Below are 19,848 nucleotides of genomic sequence, written 5' to 3' on the forward strand. Positions count from 1 at the left end.
ACGAAACGCGGAGATGAAACATGCTAGCTTGTACAAATAACAATTGGAACTCTGTTCGAGACTATTAAAAGCATGACTTGTATTTGAAATTTCAGCTACTGTAGGAAAAGGCAGCCGTGGCTGACAGTCTCTTCAAAGCTGGCCAACTGCTTCTAACAGCAAGGGTTTTTCATAGTTTTCCTCCTTAAACATTATTGCTGTTTAAAATAAAAAAGAAAAAACCCCCACATCCTAAGCTTGACAGAGCTGCTGAGTCTGAGGGAGAGCTGGCTGAAGAGGATATCAAGCAGGAATCCTGCTACATATGTCACAGCAAGAAAGCAAAATGGTCTGTCGCTTACCCTGCTGTACGAAGCTCAAGGTGTGTCTCAGTAATTATCAGCTGCACAGCACAAAAATGACCCCCTGTGAGGCCGAGACACTAGAGATCTGACCCTCTCTGTCCATAACCATGAGTGAAAGGGAAACTACCTGTCTGGCTCCATCATATTAGAAGGTGGACTAATTGTATCTATCTAGATCCAGGTCACTGCAGGTTTTTTTATTTCAAACTCAGGGTTATAGAGTATTGGAAAGGATTTTTTGAAACCACAGGGCTGTAAGTTTAGACCAGCAAGGGTCTTCAGGAGTTAAAATTTTTACATAGGGGCTTAGTATGTGTTGGTCTAACTTCACAGTGGCTGTGAATTCTATGTGACAGCATTGACAGGACAGGTTTTCATAACTGCTGAATGCACAGGCTAAATTTTAGCAACTGGATTACCCTACTTACCCTTCTCTGTGCCTTCTCTTTAGTGAATTACACTTAGCAACGAAAGCTTTTGAGAGAGGAAGTAGAAAAATATTTCAATATACTCCAGCTGTTGTTAATGCATCTCATTTTTCCTTCATCTGTCAGAGAACTAATACATCATGAGTCAAAAATATGTGTCGAAGAGGCTTGCTCCTTTCTATTATAGCATGGTCAAATGCCAGTCCGTAGTTTGATTTTACTCTTTCCTGACTTCTGTTTGCAGAATATTAGGTCATGGAAAGCTGTGGGAGCTTAGTTATTAGAAAATTAGAGCACAGTCTCTCATTATTCGGTGTTCCCAACACAGAGCTATTTCTTTAGCACAGATGCATTTCTGCAGACTGTTTAGCAGCAGTGCTTTTAGTGTGGCAGACTTGCAAGGAGCTGAGGGGAATGGAGGAGGAGATGAACACTGACGAACCTGCGTGAAGGAAGAGCTCTGTGCATTGCAGGGTTAGTGGTGTGCGCACATGTCACTGACTTGCGGTTTCTCCGTGGTTATCATGTCCTTTGAGGTGCAATTCAGACCCTACCACAGATGTTATGTATTTTTGCATTTCTTATGACTAGAACACGACTTGAAGGAGGTCTGAAATCTAGTTTCAGAGTAGCCTCAGTGACTGTGTCTGATGCAGATCACACAGTCCTTCAAACCATTTTCAAATCAGAATACTTGTAATTCTGGCATTGCTGAAGCCTCGTACTCAAGTGACGTGTGATGGTCCTCAGGCTCCACACTGAGTAAGTGCAACTTATCTCAGGTTTCCTTGGACCTATTTGGTTTTGGGGGGAAGATCTACCAAACATCTTAAACACGGGAAAACTTGGCTTGCAAGCCCTCTATGGTCCTTGTCCCAAGTTAAGCTCCTAGAGTGAGGAGGTGGTGGAGACTCAAGGACCTAGGGGGAACATTCATGGAACTCAGCAGACCCACTGTGCCACTAAATTGAATATGCTGGAAAGGAAAAAATCCACTCCTCAAAACAACTCTCTCCCTGTCTGCTCTTCCACTAATTCCCCAAATCCCTTACATCAGGATGAAGGCAGGCACATACTTCTGCTCGGAGTCCACAGCTGTGAGCCTCTTACATGTCTCTGAGCAAGATTAATGCCTCTCCCTCATTTAACAAAAACAGTATTTCTGCCAAATTTCAAGGGAGGTTTTGTACCTGAGTAGCAAAGCAGCTTTGCATGCACAGTATTTGGATCTAAAAGGGAGGAAAGCATTTCTGCCTCCTGCAGAGAAAAAGAGCTGATCTAGCTTTGACATGCAAACGTTGGGTGATTAGAAATAATTGAACGGATCAAGCCTTGCTATCCAGTATCAACACTTTGATGCCCAAACATCTTCTGTGCGCAGTTTTGCCAGTTGTACAGTATCTGCAAGGTTAGGTGTCACGAGTCGGCCAGGCAGGAAGCGTCCCAAGTGGAAAACTTGAACTGAAGTATGAAATGAGGTGTTATGGTCATATTAGAATTGGGGAGTATGTTCTTCTGCATGGGACCATTTTGCTACTGCAGATTGTTACATTTGTTCGGGGAAGATGCGCCTGTGTGGTTAAATGGGGCATCTAAAGAACATGGAAATGCTGTGACCTTCCATTTAAGGTCGTCCTTAGGTGCCTAATGTCCTTTGGAACCTTCTGAGAAGTCTTATCAACTTAATCTTTTAAACCCCAAGTCCTTTAAATCTACTTCTAAATTGTAAAAATGTAGGACTGTACCAAGGCCCTGATCACCCTGAAGGCCGCTTTCCTTATCCTCATTCCTAATTAACTGCTGTGACACTTCAAATGAGGAATTTTGATGACCTTGTGCTGCTTGATGTTTGGCAGTAGCAGGTTTCCAAACAACATGTTTTTATTATTTGGAGGCCAGGCATCGCTGAGCGGAACAGATTTAGTCGCAGCAACCTTTTCTAAAATTATCCCGCTAACAAATTATTCTCTCTGCAGAATTGTACCAGGGCTACGTGCAATCCCACGCTGTGCTGTCTTCTGTTCCAACACACACTGTAAATTCAGGAAATAAGCTTTGGACTTAACATCTCTTAACATTCGTGATTACTGGGACATGGTGGGCGAAAACTACCTCAGAGAGTTTATAAGACAGAACAATAGTGTTAAAAAAAAAAAGACAAGACCCAAACCCTCGGTACGCCAGTCCCACCCACGAACCGGTGCCACCGATTTGCGCCTTTGCTAACGCCTTCAGTCGGGCACCGAGACCCGCGAACGGCAGCGCGGCGCCAGCGCGCGGTGCGCTGAACAGCGCGGCGCCGGGGCGCGGCTGCGCCCAAACCCGCCCTGCCACCCGCCGCCGGCCGCGGGAAGCGCCCCGCCGGGCAGCCGCGGCGGCTCTCCCGGCGGGGCGGCGCGGCCGAGCGCGGCGGCTCGCCCCCGCCCCGGCCGCCCCCGCCCCGGCGCGCGGCGGCCGCCGGCTCCCTCGCGCCCCGGTTTTCGCGCCTCTAGCGTCACGCCGCGGCCGCTGCCGCGCGCGCACCCCGCGGAGGCGCCGGCAGCGCGAGCTCCCCCCGGCGGCGGAAACGAGAGCGGCGGGACCCAACGGGCAGGGCGCCGGGCCGAGTCCCCGGACCGCCACCGAGAGATGACCGCCGTTCAGCTCTCGGCCCCGCCATGCTGGAGACCCCCCGCCGGAGCAGTTCTCCTGGGAGCAGTGCGCCTGTGATGGGAACCCCGCCTTGGGACCGTGATGGCACCCAAGGAGGCTCCCCGGGGCGGAGTGCCCTCACCCTCCTGTCAGGGAGCCGGTGTTGTTCCATCTGGATACATCCTTGAGCAAGCCCTCACTCTCGTGTTTCTATCTTCTGGGTAGCCCGGAGTGAGAGGCCTCCTTGTGCGCGTGAGCGCTTTCGTGCTCATCCTCCTCACATGTTGCCGTGCAGCAACAGCATCCCCGGCCGGTGTACCGAACCCATCGTGCGTTAAATATCAGAGCGCCGCTGTGGTCACCCCCATCGTCTCCCTCATGTCGGCCGTCTGGTTTCGGTCATAAAGCTTGCTTGAGCATATCATCCGTGTGGAGTCGTTTTGGTGTGCCTCTGTGACGGGTATTCACACTTCACGCTAGCCATGAGATCTCAAAGATCTCATGTTTAAATGTTCTGAAGGCATAATAATTCTGATTTTTTACCTCAGTCATAATTTTGGTGTCACAGTCTTCATAATATAAGGAAGGGATTATGGAAATCAAAGAAATTGCATCAGGGTGTGGTGAAAATGGCAATTATTACAGGGATTTGTTTCGTTCAAAGTAATGCACAAAGTAGCTTTAAACGATCTACCTGCTTTAAAATGCAACTTGTATTTAGAATGGGAGTAATATGATTTTCTTTTTTAAAATGAGAACAGACTACTAGATCATGTAAAAGAAACTGTATAAAGCTCGGATATGCCTTTAGATTGCTGCATTGCTCTTAACTGGGAACGCTTGTAGATCCTGCTTTGCTGTTAGGGTGCAGAAAACGTATGTTCGCTTTTTAGTGCCTAGCTCTTAACACAATTCTGGTTTGAATAGAAACGTGCGCTGTAACATGGTCAAAACTGCAGAATTCCAGCCCTGAAGTTCTCAGCCTGTTTCAGCGTGTCCTTTCACTTCTGCCCACTAGGTTACTCCGTCTTTCCATACCTTCTGATATACGAAAGGTAAACAAAAGTGACAGTCGAACTGTGAGTATCACACAGATACTAACTCCAGAAATTGCCAAAAAAAATTCAAATAAAATTGATTTTTTTTTCCTTTGTGAAACAGAGTATTTGGAATTGTAGCTGTTCCCAAGAGCAATGTTACTAGAGTTGATCTTCCACTTGATCACGGAAGCAAGCAAATAAACACAACCTGTAAATACCGAACAAAATGAGACAGCTTGATACAAATATTTTACATTTATTGGAAGAGTACAGTAAAAAGAGGACTGCAGACTCATTAGTGGTAACTGGTCCATAGGAGAAGACAAAGGACTATTCAGAAAAGGTCTGCAGTTTACAAGAATACTGAAATTCTGTTTTGTAACAGCCTAGGAAAATAAAAAGTTAGCTTGAGTTCAAAAGTGTAACTTTAAAGTATATAAAAAAAATGGCAAATAAATAAAGTTAAAATGCAGATCTATTTAAAATTATAAAGGACAGACAACTGGCAACTGTATTACATAGTTATAATTTTCAGCCTTGCTTAAAAGCCAGATAAAATCACAAATGTTGTTTCCTTTTTTTTTTTTTATAAGCGTACTTTTGGGAAGAAGCACCCATTTCCAGTGTTACGTATTATCGATCTGTTTCACAAATATATTATTTTTAAACAACAAAGAGTATAAAAGGTGCTTTACCTGATATTAAACTTGCTGGTGCATACTTTGGCACAAAGTTGAATAGGAATCCAAACACGTTTGCAAATGGTATCTGTGCCCCACTCAAGGTTACTGGTGTCAAAGTCTTGTGTGTGCTAGCGGCTCAGTGAACCAACCTTCCCTCCTTCCCCAGCACCCTTCCTCCGTCTCCAGCTGCCTACCACTATACAAAGGAGAAGGAACACACACACAACTGAAAAAACAGCAGTCCTACCGATCTGAGTCAAAAGTTTCACTTCAGGAAGTCACTGCAACATGCACGTAACCACACACTTCTTTAACAGAAGGGACAAGACAGGCGTTTATTGTTGGGCTTTCAGTCCTCAAAACCTCTTTGTAGGAGTCTGCTTGCCTTTTGCGTCCTGCGTGACGAGCCTATATAATGTGTTTTTTCCTATAACGTGTTTTTAGTATTTTAGTGAAAATTAAGTAGGAAGATTAAAAACAAGTTAACCTGTCAGTTACAGCTAACGATACAATGAAAAGCGGAAACAGATATGTGTCTTCGAGTTGTTTCAACTATTGAAGACTTTGAATCTGCGACATGACAAAGCACGAGGTGGAAGGAAAATAAATAATACAGGAATCCCCATTGTATATTGCATTTCTGCATTTCGTGAGAAAGTTAAAAAAAAAAAAGTCACTATTTCTGCTCAAGCACTACAACTTCCGGTGATTTAAGCAATTAGCCACACTCGGAGATACACTAACCTTTCAGTCCCCGGTGGATTGATTAGTGACTCGTACTCCTAGCAAGCGCAGGTGTATCACAAAGAGGGGCCATGCAGGCTGCAAGACCTTCTCGACGGCATCTGGCTGCATCCACGCTATACATCAGAATCGCTGACAGCACCTGGATCAGCTGCTGGAACTCAGCACTTCCCTTCCCTGACAAACTAGAGGAGAAGGAAGGTACGGTTCTACCTTTCTGTTGAGCTCAAGTCAAATACAAATTATTGCTATTGCAGAGGTACCCTAGGCAAGGAATACTGCTGTTCAAACTGTGTAGCAGGTTTTAATTGAAACAACCACTTTACTAATATTTAAAATGCATTAAGCCGTATCAACTCAGACACCTACTGAGAGATGAGTTCCCTGTAGACTTTTACTGACATAGCAATGCTCTTCTTCCGAAGTTGCAAGTCTCAGCACTTCATGGTAGTGGTGGGGGTGTAATTACCACTGTAAGTAAATGTTAGATGATATACAGAAGTCAGATTTCTAACAGCAAATGGATGGCAATAATGAAAATTAATGCTGTTTGGACAGGTCTGTTAAGAAGGAAGTTTACAACGAGGCTTAGCTGGAATTAAGTAACTGCTCTTGATTTTAAAGATACTGTTTGGATCTGGTGTGACAGCAAAATCCTTTTGTTTTCAAGAATAATATTCAGCTTTATGTGTTGTTCCCTAGTAGAAGCAGGATGTTCTGTACTGTAAACTAGGCAGTTGGGAATGTCTTTTACAACATGGACAATTCACAATATACTTAGGGTTTGCAACTTCATTAAAAACATGATTTGAACAATGTGCTTCACCTTGATGCACGGTTACTTCAATTTTCACACAAACACATTGCAACAGGTATCAGGGTACGACATCACTACAATATTTTTGAGTCGAACCAAAGCAGGGATATATTTGAAGTTTTCTGTCACAAGAGTAACTTTTTTGAAGTAAGTGAAAGGGCACCATCTGAGGTACGTGGAGCCATCACAATTAGGAAAATGTGAATAGGGTGGTGCAACAGGCCAGGTTATTACAGCAGAGCTCAGCTACAACTGTAAGCTTACTGCAGCCCTTTTTAAAGAGCAGGAAGATTCTTTAAGAATTGACGCAGAAGACGAGAGTGAAGTAGTTTACATATCAGTAATCCAAGGATTTTGTATTACTGCTGCATTTAACAATTCTAGAATTTTTTATATGTTCAGAAAGACTGAGCTGACTGTACATAAAGACAGTAGTGTGGGGGAAACCTGTGGCTCATACTTTCAACATGTGTAAGCTAGAAAGAACCGCTGGTCAATCTGATTTTTCTTTTAGAAAGCATAATTGCCTTAAATTAATGAAGGATTTCAATGGAGAAGCATGCACTGTCTTATTTATCATACTCACAAAACTTATGCACTAACTTATTAACACTTGTAGTTCTAAAACTAGATGATGGTTCGAAATAGTAGCAATTTAGGAACACTTTTTTCCAAGCCTTCTCTGCTAGTAGTAGTGTGAGTCCTAGGTTATCATATACTGTTTCACAGGTCATATTTATCTATAAACACAAAGTCAGTTATTGCAAGTTTTATTTACAAAGCAGTCAACTCTGGGAAGATAGAGGAATAAAGAATGTAGTTCATGGTTCTTCTATGTTTTCACTTTATGACCTCAGTCAACTACATTTGAAGGCATTATTTATCAATTTTTTTGTAAGTATGGCTAATGGCTTTTGATTTAGGGAAGGCATATATAATCTGAGATCTATAAATGAACTACTCTCTCATAGCTATAATCTGAAACAGCTGCAAAATAACAATGCATGTAGCTAGCAATCTAGTTAGTCCTTTATGTCACAAAATAAGTCCAAACCATCTGAAAATTCTAATTTAAGTCCTGCCTAGATTAAGTCTGAGAAAACAGTGTTCTAAAACAGCTAATAATACACAACTTCCTTAAAATGAAACAAGTCAGAGTTAACACTCAAGTTCTATACCTGGACATACATTCCAGTTAGAATTCTGTCAAAGAGATATAAAAGGAAATAAAAGGGACACAAGAGTAACTTAGTGGAGGTACCATTCCCTTGGAGAGAATAGTAAATATATCTCTGAACCTTCCTGTTTTACACATTAGAAGTTAAGGCTGAAATACAGAAATTGCTTCTGCTTATTTGACAGAAAACCAAAACAAGCTGGCTTCTAGAGTCAAATCTGTGAAATTTTGGGGGGTTGGCTGCTGACTTAAAGAAAATGTCTAGCTTCCAGCTCCTGTTCTATATGTTGCTCATTATAATGAACACAATGACTCTGGTAACTGAATATACCCGAGGAAATAAAGGAAAACGTGGGAGCTTTTCCAAGCAGAACTTGCTGTCCTTTTCAATGAGAGTCTTCTCTTCCTTCGTTCGAAAGTGGAGTGTTAATAATGCACTGATACGCAATGCTGACAAGTATGTAAGGGCTGGAAATCACTGGTGCATTATCAGTTTCAGGAAAGAAACTGTGGCAATACTTGAAAGACTGTTCAGAATATGACAAGTAAAAGGATTCTTCTGTTTCAGCTTGGAGCTTTCAGCTTTTGAAAGATTTTTTTAGTTTTTTATTTTTTTTTGTAGAAAGGAAAGCTGGGAGAATTCTAGTACAAAATTGCAAAAAATATTCTTTAGTGAAGTTACTCTTAAAGAAGCTTGATAGGTTTCTCAGGTTGATGTGTTTTTCTTGTAAGTTGTTACTGATGATTGTTTAGGGACTGCTTTCTTTTACAATAAATCTGCAGAAGGAAACTAGAAGAAAACATTTTTAATAGAGCTGATGTTCCAAATTTACCAGATCGCTCTTAAAAACTCCAAACTGGTTGTTTGGAACTTCAGGAATACTGGACTTGCCCTGCACTTTCTAATTACTAATTGAAGTCATGTGTTCCTGAAGGTGAAGGACTGCATGAATATTCTAAGGAAAAAAAAAAAAAAAAAGTAACTTGGTTGGTAGTAGGGGTATTCTTCCCTCCATATTGTTCCCTCCACACAACCTGACTTGCCTAGCAAGAATGCTTCCAACAATATCATGTCTTTTTTGAGCTTTAGGGAAAAAAAAATAATTGCTGAACTCTTCTTTTAATAGCAAACTATTTTATGCTCAGTCATAAAAACGTTACAAATCCAAGTGCACTGGCATAACAAACATTTATATTGCCTACAAACAGGACAGCTGTTACAGAAAGTGGATTGTCTCAATTAGCCTCTTTCTTTTTATTCCCTCCTTATAATGAGTTATCATTATTTATGACAACCAGCCATTTTCAGAACTACTGCTCTTGAATATCATGTTTGATGACACTATTTACACACTAACTCATCTCTTCAAATATTGCACTGTTTCAAGTGCATCTGTGGCACTGCCATTTAGAGGGTATGACAGTAAGAATAATGGAAACAAGGCTAGAGGTTAATCGCTATTGTTAATCACTATCTGCGCAGCAGCACATCCGGGAAAACTTGGAGAAAGGGAGACATTTTTAAATGCTTCTGAGAGTTGGTTACTCCGTAACCTCAGGAAAGTGGTGTTTTTTTTTTTTTTTTTTTCTTCAGTATCTTTAAAAGGGGTGCAAAAGGGATAACAAAACAGTTACAAGAGATAACAAATGGATAACTTCATAGTCAGTTCTAGTGATGTGCTTGTAGGATTTGAGCAAGCATAACAGACGGTCAAAGACACGGATGGAAAAATACTTAAGTATGAATAACCTCATATTTCCTTAAGCAGTTTTCTGTTTCTCATCAATAAGATCAGGCTTACTTTACAAACTACAGTTCTTACTGATAGCCTTCTGATGATGCATGTTTCAATAACAACTTCCAACAAAAATACTAGGCAACTCTGCAAAAAGGCAGATTTTTATTAAGAAGAAATGCAATATAACTGTAGTTGCTAAATGAAAAACTAGTTAACTGGTTTCACAAGAAACTAATGAAAATGTACATTTCAAAGAGAACATCTTGGTGGGATGCTGACTATGAGATCACACTTTGCTGAAGCAAGGTTTGTTTTCAGACAAAACCCTTCTCACTATTTTCCTTTCTAGAAAACTGAAACACTTAGGAATCCTCATGATTTCACCAATGACTGAACTCTGATGCTAACAACACGTGCTTAATTTCTACTGAAAACAAACTAAGGATGCATTTTTTTGCCCTCTAAACAATCTTTCTTAAAATGATGAATGCAATTCCTTGGAAAAAAGATAACAGATGACCTGTTGAATTCCATTTCAAGTAACAGGCTGAGGTATTTCTACCTGACCCTTAACGAGTTTCTCCCATTTAATAGAACAAAAAATTCAGGATACCCTCAGGGTCCCCCAGATTTGGACAGTGATGGTGTAAAAATGCTATGCTTGCAAAAGAGACTGAGCCTTAACTTTTTTGTAAATTCTCTAGGATTAACACAGTACATGAGTGAAATGACGAGTATCTGGCTAAGCTATGAATAACACAAGACTAAGTCATCCAAAGTCCACAGAAAGCAGATACGGCAGCTTTGGTTCTTGAATACCACATCTTTCTTTTAAATCTTACTGCATGGCAGGTTTGTTTGCAAACTCCACTGTGAGAAGTTTACAAACACTTGAAACCAGTATTTATAGGTATGGATTCCACTTCCTAAATTGTAGAATTGCAGTAATTACAAGTGACAAATGATGAACAGGTTCTGTCACAAACTGCCAAATTAATGACAAGAAAACAGTTTAAATAATTGAAGAAACATGTATCTGTGTTTAAATTTATTCTATACCTATAAACTAATTCTGGTATTCTCCCAAAGAGTTATTAGTTTTGAACTAAACTGATGCCTGCTTCAGGAATAATAATAAATTTTCTCGATGCTGTAGAAATCTTATGTTTTAAAAAGGACTTTAAACTTAAACAGACCTGTGATATGAATGAAAAATGTTAACTATTTCAGAATAAAATATGAGTACAATTTTTACCTTTACATGAGAGTCAGGATGGTGACTGGTTAATTTAAGACAGATAAAACAGTATTTTATTTTATAAAAATAAAACAGTATTTCTCTGCTATCAAGAGGGCATATAGCAAAGAAACAGTTAATCTATTTCACAGAAGAAGAATATTAACTCTCCAGAGAAGCTATGAATGCTGACAGAGAAGACACCGTTATCCTTACTTGCAGATTTTAGTGATGCATAAAGACTTGCAGTTGGATGAATCTCGGATTTTTCCAAATGATTGCGGAACATTCCTTAAATTTTAGTACACTTGCCTGTACATAGCGTTAGCATACTAGCAAATTAAGGCACAAAGTTTGCGTACTACTTAAAAGCATACAAACTAACAAGAATGTTTCCCATCGCTCTTGAAAAATACCTTTGGGCTACTTGGGAGTACAGAACTGAGTAAATATATCCAGTATGCTTATAAGGAAGATTCAATTTATGCCACCAAGTTTTCCAAGCACTACACCTTCATGGGGATGTATATGCTTCCTTATCTCCAAGAAGAAAATCACTTAAAGAAATGCAAGAAGCGCTCACCGTTTCTTGGATGATGACAGTTCCACTGCAAATGCAGGGGATGTGCTCCAATACGATCATTCATTGTTTTACTTGGACACTAACTCCAATGTAACAGACAAACTCTTCTAGACTACACATATTTTGGTCACACATAGCCCTTAAACATTACCACTCAGTACTACTATAAATACACTTTAGAGAGCAAAAATGTTGTGGACAACAGAAAAGTCACCTTAACAGAAATAAAAATGTAATGTAGCTACTGACTTTGCTACATCTCAATCCCACCGTAACAATAAAATATAGAGCTAACTAATACTCCAGATGCTGTGTTACTTACAGTCCCTGTTTCTTACTTGCATTAGCAGCAACTGGTATCCCTCGATCTGAAAAATTTTAATCAATTCTTAGAAAAATTTTAAGTGTGTTAACTCTGGAACTCAGACCAGGATACTGTAACTTGTTCCTACTTCTGTGTAGGGCCCTAGAAGGTAATTCCAGCTGCAAGGAAGACCCAGAGTCAGAGTAACAAACTATGCCTTTCCACCCTCCCCTATCTAGTAAGTTCTTATTCTTTTTGTTGTTTTTTTTTTTTTTTTTTTAATTTTTATTTTTTAATACATAAAAGGTTTTAATTCCTAGTGGCATTTAAAACTTGCCTATCCCCATTCTTTGAAATCTGATTGCAATGATTTAAAAAAGCTAGAAGGTTAGTATTTCTACTCTGCCTTGCTCAGCCTGTCAGAGGCTTTAAACATACTTCTTTAGTTTGGTTTCTTACACAATTTCCTTATGCCATACAGAAATAGTATTTTCCTTTGGACACTATGCATGGAATGTACTTTTGCAAAGCATAAGCTTTTGTAGGCTCCAGCCGCATTCTGAGAATTATTTCCAACTTAAGGAAGAAAATCAGGATCAAAAGCAAATCTAGCAATTCACATTCTTTAACTCCTCTAAGATCAACGATATTTGTTATCTGCTGCTATCATTAGTAAAGCTCTTTCTGTTGGCCTACTGCTTTTACATATTCTTTGGAAGGCAGATGATTTGCAGTGTATCTTAAGATGTGTAGTCAAGACTTGATACTGGGTTTTTTGTTTCTTAAATAAGCATAGGTCATGTAAAGGAGACATAGAACTGAATTCTGATGGCTTTCTAGGAAGAAAAGGTGTGGCTTAAGGAAATCACATCAGAAGTCAGAAGTACTTACGACAGTATCGTAAGAAATGCACAAGTAACTCTACGAAAGAAAATTCTGGATTTCACTGTTCAGTAAGCAGACTTGCATCCAGAATCTAACCGACTTTCATCCTTAAAACAATAAAAACATCAGTTTCAGAAAGAATTTAAAAAATACAAAAGTTTCTAGACGAAATACCTGTCAAAACTGTCTTCGTTTTTAAGGCCAACATGTATGACAGTCATCACATTAGAGTGCTGCTGGTGTTGACATGCAGGACAGGGACAGGAGAGTGAGAACATAGCTTAAAGTAGAAAACCTCTGAAAAACGTCACTAGCAGTTACTTGCTGTTAAACAGACAGAAGCCACGGTCCCTTAAACTTATAGCATGTGCTCTCCTATTTACATGTAACCTAAATGACAGTATTACTGTGACTGGATATATAGCATTTTGCAGTATATGTCTTTAATGCAGGTGTTGACATCATTCAAGATGGTACGCATGTGTATAAAAACCCAGTAAATTTCAAAGTAATCCTAGAAGAATATTGCAAATAATGTTGTTGTATAAACGCATAGTGTTTGAGGGGAAAAAATTACTTCACCGGAAAATAAAGTCCCACACATTGAGTTTGGCACTTATTTATCACTATGTCACTTTCTTTTTGATTGAAGACAGCTCTTTCTGAATCTCACTGAATTTTGGCCGGTTTTCTGGTTTGTAGTCCCAGCACCTCTGCATTATTTTATATATTTCTTCTGGACATTTTTGTGGCGCTGACATTCGGTAGCCTGGTACACAAAAAAAAGAGGGAAAAATGTTTGGCGTTGAAAACTGATGCATACTGACAAATCTAAAAAGAAACATGCGAAGTTCAAGATCATTGCATTAAAAAAGATCTTCAGGGTAATACAAGGAGTCTTCAACACATACCCTATATAAGATGGATAATTATTAAACTAATCAAAGCTCAGGTACCAATGACATTTAAGTTGGGCGTAGCAACGAGTCAGTATGCTTCTCAACCCTAACGGCAACAACCTGCGTAGATTTGTTTCCTGAATCTTAGGAAGTAGTTACCTTTAAGGTTTTAATTGTGTTCTCTTCCCCCCTGCCCCGTGAGGAAATCAATAATAAACATCAAGATAGGAGTAAATTTCTTTGCTCTTTTTCAAAATGGATCAACTTTCATTCTCACGCCTTTTCCCTTTTTTGTCTCCTTAAGAAATTCCTTTCGCGCTTGCACTTTATCCATTTACTTTTCCTTGCTCTTGTTTTCTTCGATTCTGCATTTTTCCATCATCTTAATTCTCTTACTCCTCTGGTTTGCTTAGGGTGCCGTAGCCGCCTACACCTCTCTGCTGCCCTCAACCGAAGGAGGTCTCTGGTGATGAGCAGGAGAATGAAGAGTTAAGTAAACTAGCAGCTAATCATTCAGAAGCCACAGATAAGTGGCCATTCCAGCATATCATCCATACCCTGGATAAAAGAGATGTACTCACAGCAACAAAGGCAACTTTCCAATGAGTAGGAAGTGGGCAAAAATGTCAGGAATACTGCATGGATGAACAAGGAGCTCCTGGACAAATTCAAACCAAAACCAGCTAATGTGGGAGGAATACGAAAACATTGTTTTAGCACCCAGGGAGGACGTCAGGAAAACTAAAGCCCAAATGGGATTGAATCTGGCCAGGGATGTCAAAGACAACAAGAAAGGCTCCTTTAAGTACATAGGTGACAAAAGCAAGGCTGGGGAAATTGTAGGCCCACTGCTGAACAAGATAGGGCACCTGGTGACACAGGACATGGAAGAGGCTGAGGTACTGAATGCGTTCTTCAACTCAGTCTTAACTAGCAAGACTGGCTTTCAGGAATCTCAGGTCCCAGAGATGAGGGAGAAAGTCTGGAGCAAGGAAGATGCACACTTGGTGGAAGAGGATCAGGTCAGGGAAGACTTAAGCAAAATGGACTTACATAAGTCCATGGACCCTGAGGGGATACACTCATGAGTGCTGACGGAGCTGGCTGATGTCACTGCAAGGCAATTCTCAATAATCTTTCATCCATCATGGTGGCTGGGAGAAGTGCCTGAAGACTGGAGTGAAGAAAATGCCACTTCTGTCTGCAAGGAGGACCCAGGGAACTACAGGCTGGTCAGGCTCACCTTGATCCCTGGGAAGGTGATGGAGCAGCTAATCCTGGAAATGATTTCCAGGCACATGAAGGACAAGAAAGTCACCAGGAGTAGTCAACATGGATGCACTACGGGCAAGTCCACTTGACCAACCTGAGAAACTTCTACAAGGAAATGACTGACTTGGTAGATGAAGGGACTTCAGTAAGGCTTTCAACACTGTCTCCTATAAAATCCTCAAGATGACACTGTTGAATTATGGGCTGGATGAGCAGACAGTGAGGTGGGCTTAAAACTGGCTCAACAGTGAGTCCTAGAGGGAGTTGATTAGTGCCACAAAATCTAGTTGGAGGCCAGTAACAACCAATGTACCCCACGGGTCAACACTGTGTTCAATTCTGCTTAACATCTTCATTAATGATATGGATGATGGGGCAGAGTACACTCTCAGCGAGTTTGCAGATGACACCTGTGCTGGGTTTATGTGATGGGGTTTTGGTAGCATGGGAGGGGCTGCAGAGACAGCCCCTGTAAGAAGCTGCGAGAAAAGTTTCACGGGCTCCAAAACTGGTCAGATCGGTCTCTGGCCACGTCAGATCCTCCATCCTCTCTGGCCAGGGCTGAGCAAATCAGCGCCTCTGCAAATGCCCTATTTAAGTTGGGGACAAAGGAGCCCGAAGCAGGCTGGACCTACAGTGAAGAGAGCAGGGAGGTGGGGGCTGGCCCCCTGGGTGGTCGGCTGCCTGCACTGGGCCACCACCACTTGACTGGAGACAGCCGCAGCGATGTGGCTTAGAGAGCTCCGCAACGCCCTGGTCCTGGGGCGCCCACTGGGTGGAGTTTGTCTTGCCGGGACTGCTGAGGTTCGCTGGGCGGATCAAGCATGGCGTGACTGCGGTGGAGAGAGGACTGAGACCTCAGAGAAACAGCCATGCAGACACCACCAGGCCAATGAAGATTGAGTGGGAGAAGGTGTGCCAGAGCTGAGATTCCCCTACAGCCTGTGGAGAGACAGCAGGCAGCCCCCCTGCAGCCCATGAGAGACATGGTGGGGCAGAGATCCACCCGCAGCTCGCGGAAAACCCCATGCTGGAGTAGAGATGCCTGTGCATAAGGGAGGTTGTAGACTATCTCAGTGAGAAAGACCCCAAGCTGCTGGAGACTGACAACAAGGTGGAAATGGATCTGAAGTCCATGGGAAGGGACTCCATGCTGGAACAGGTGGCAGCTCCCTAAGAAGCCGTGACTCTGTGGGGAAGAAGCCCACACTGGAGCAATCTGATGGGTAAGGATTGCATCCTGCAGGAAGGACTCATGTTGGAGAAGTCTGTGGACTGTCCCGGGAGGAGGGGATCCACTCGAGCAGGGTAAAAGAGTGTAAGGAGTCCGCCCTCTTTAAGAAAGGAGTGCAGAAAAAACGTGTGATGAACTGAGAATCCTGTGAAGGGCCATCAAGATGACGAAGGGACTGGAGCAGCTTTCACATGAGGAAAGGCCGAGTGAGCTGTGAATGTTTAGCCTGAAGAAGGCTTAGGGGAATCTCATCAATGTATATAAATACCTGAAAGGAGGGTGCAAAGAAGACAGAACCAGGCTCTTTTCAGTGGTGTCTAATGACAGGACCAGAGGCAATGGGCACACACTGAAACACAGGACGTTCCCTCTGAACGTCAGGAAACACTTTTTCACTGTGAGAGTGACTGAGCACCGGCACGGGTCGCCCAGAGAGGTGGTGGAGTCTCCATCCTTGCAGATATGCAAAAGCCATCTGGGAATGGTCCTGGGCAACACGCTCTATCTGGCCTTGCTTGACCAGGGGAGTTGGACCAGATGACCTCCAGAGGTCCCGCAAACCTCAGCCCTTCTGTGATTCTGTGAACTGTTTACCACATGTAGCTCTCTGAGCAAATGACAAGCAGTGAACAGTAAAGTGAGTTGGCACATAGGACTCTACAGCTAAATGCAGCTCTCTGACTCCACACTTCCTGCACAGGTCTCTGCATCTCCCTTTCTAAAGCACAGGATAAATGACACTGGACTGGCTTCATGCAACTCGTAAATCTGAGAAATATTGCATGCATCTGCTCTGGTGCTGGATTAATGCATGTAACTTCAAAGGAGGACAGCTGAGCTCTAGGACACTTACAGACAAGATAATATGAAACTACCTAAAAATCCTTTCCTCCACAAAGTTTCCCCTAGAAACTAGTTCTTCAAAACAGTGACAGCAGCAACTACTTTTTCTCCTTAAATTGAAGTGATTCTATATAGCTATTTAGAAATGAAATTATCCTGGTTTAAAGCAAGCAAGAACTCCTGGCTAAAATCAAATACAAAAGGGGAATACACAAAGCATGGAAGCAGGGACAGGTAACCTGGGATGAGTACAAGGAAGTTGCTCGTGTACTCAGAGACCAGGTTAGAAAAGCTAAGGCCCTGACAGAGTCAAATCTGGCCAGCGATATCAGAAATAACAGAAAAGGATTTTATAGGTATGTGAGAGAGAAAAGAAAAACGAGAGAGAATGTGGGGCCTCTCCGGAAAGATACGGGTAACCCGGTTGCTGAGGACATGGAGAAGGCTGAAATTTTCAACAACTTTTTTGCCTCAGTCTTCACTGGCAACCACTCGAACCACACCACCCAAATCACAGAGGATGCTGGCTGGGTCTGGGAGAGTGAAGAACCACCCAGGGTAGGAGTAGATCAGGTTCGGGAACACCTAGAGAACCTGAAGGTGCACAAGTCCATAGGACCTGATGAGATACATCCACGGGTCCCGAAGGAACTGGCGGCTGAAGTTGCAAGGCCACTAGCCATCATATTTGAGAGGTCCTGGCAGTCTGGTGAGGTTCCTACAGATTGGAAAAGGGCAAACGTAACCCCCATCTTTAAAAAAGGGATGAAGGACAACCTGGGAAACTACAGACCAGTCAGCCTTAACTCTGTGCCAGGTAAAATCACGGAACAGATTCTCCTGGGAGCTGTACTAAGGCACAGAAAAAATAACCAAGTGGTTGGTGACAGCCAACATGGCTTCACTAGGGGCAAGTTGTGCCTGACTAATTTAGTGGCCTTCTACGACAAAGCTACAGTGCTGGTTGACATGGGTAAAGCAACGGATGTCGTTTTCCTGGACTTGTGCAAGGCATTTGACACTGTCCCACATGACATCTTTGTCTCTAAAATGGAGAGACACGGATTTGACAGATGGACCACTCAGTGGATAAAGAACTGGCTGGATGGTCGCACTCAAAGAGTTGTGGTCAATGGTGCGATGTCTACATGGAGACCAGTGTCAAGCGGTGTTCCTCAGGGGTCTGTTCTGGGTCCAGTGCTGTTCAACATCTTTGTCAGCGACATGGATGACGGCATTGAGCGCGCCCTCAGTAAGTTTGCCGATGACAACAAGTTGTGTGGTGCCGTGGACTCACTTGAGGGAAGAGATGCCATCCAGGGAGACCTTGATAGGCTTGAGAAATGGGCCAGTGCCAACTGCATGAGCTTCAACAAGTCAAAATGCAACGTCCTTCACCTGGGTCGGGCCAATCCTAGGCACAAATACAAACTGGGCACAGAGTAGGTTGAGAGTAGCCCTGAAGAGAAGGATTTGGGGGTGTTTATAGATGAGAAGCTCAACATGAGCTGGCAGTGCGCTCATGCGGCCCAGAAGGCCAACCGCATCCTGGGATGTATCAAGAGAAGCGTGGTCAGCAGGTCGAGAGAGGTGATTCTCCCCCTCTACTCTGCTCTTGTGAGACCCCACCTCGAATACTGCGTCCAGTTCTGGTGTCCCCACCATAAGAGAGACATAGATCTGCTGGAGCGTATTCAGAGGAGGGCCACAAAGATGATCCAGGGGCTGGAGCACCTCTGCTATAAGGACAGGTTGTGGGAGCTGGGATTGTTCAGCCTTGAAAAGAGAAGACTTCAGGGGGACCTAATAGCTGCCTTCCAATACCTGAAGGGAACTTACAGGAAGGCTGGGGAGGAACTTTTTACAAGAGTGTCCACTGATAGGACACGGGGAAATGGGTTTAAGTTGAAGGAGAACAGATTTAGATTAGATTTTAGGAAGAAATTCTTCAGTACGAGGGTGGTAAGACTTTGGAATAAATTGCCCAGAGAAGTTGTGGATGCCCCTCCCTGGAGGTGTTCAAGGCCAGGTTGGACGGAGCCTTGAGTAGCCTGATCTAGTTGAGAGGCGTCCCTGCCCATGACAGGGAGGTTGGATTAGATGATCTCTGAGGTCCCTTCCAGCCTATGCCATTCTATGATTCTATGATTCAAGCAACTAAATTCACCGAAGCCTCTTACTGATTGAGTAACTGAATGATAGACAAGACCGGGAAGAGAATCTGGAGTGTTTTAGCTGACTATCCTAACAGAAGAGCTATTATTTACTGAAAACCAAGAAAACAGGCTGATAAAAGAAACAAAAATTCCGTTTAAAAAAAAAAAGAAAAAGAATTGCTGATAGGCCAACAGGACTATTTTCCCTGCTGCATAAATAGTTGAAAAAGCATAAACATACTTCTAAATCTTTGAATTTTATAATTTTCAAGAGATTATTATTCTCAGTGGATTCAAACAGAATCTCAGCACTTAGGTAGTAAGGTTTGATTTTACAAACATGCCTCTGCTCTGGAAATACTGGATTTTTTGATTTGGCCTTTTAAGAAGAAACTTTGATCGTCACCTACAGTGCTTACAAGAAACACTGGTAATCTGTATAAATCAGCAAACTAGTTTTTTTTTTTTTTTTTAATAATTTAGCAGTTTTACTAGCTTAGAACCTGTTTGTAAATTACGCAATAGTACTATGTGGAGGAGGAACAGTTCTGAAATGCCACTAAAGATGATGAAAAAAAATCAAAGTCCTGAAATCCTGCTCACATTTATTTGCTACTTTAAATAAAAGGCTTTTGATTATTTTGTAAAAGAGCAATGTGGCTTTCAACGCTCAACTAGCTTACCATTCTCCACCATAATTGCTATGTTTTTCTCTGAAATATTTTAATGGAGAAGATGGAATGATACAGATTTTCTTTTCTGGCAGTTTGGAATATTTATACCTGCATTAGCATAATCTTAAATAATTCATTCTGATCAAGCCTCTGCTTTG

At 42.2% G+C, this 19,848-nt stretch overlaps 1 protein-coding gene across 7 annotated transcripts in view; it reads right to left on the reverse strand.

Moving 5' to 3' along the window:
• Positions 1-13,215: 13,215 nt before the first annotated feature.
• FER (FER tyrosine kinase) overlaps positions 13,216-19,848 on the reverse strand; it is a 183,342-nt gene continuing 176,709 nt past the window's right edge. For all 7 annotated transcript variants that reach the window (XM_086630057.1, XM_086630054.1, XM_086630055.1 and 4 more), the window contains one exon: positions 13,216-13,381. In XM_086630057.1, the coding sequence (XP_086486183.1) occupies positions 13,239-13,381 (143 nt within the window). In that variant the 3' untranslated portion in view covers positions 13,216-13,238. The remainder of the gene's footprint in view (positions 13,382-19,848) is intronic.

This window comes from Tauraco erythrolophus, chromosome Z (genome assembly GCF_009769465.1).
Source record: "Tauraco erythrolophus isolate bTauEry1 chromosome Z, bTauEry1.pri, whole genome shotgun sequence".
NCBI classification, from domain to species: domain Eukaryota; kingdom Metazoa; phylum Chordata; class Aves; order Musophagiformes; family Musophagidae; genus Tauraco; species Tauraco erythrolophus.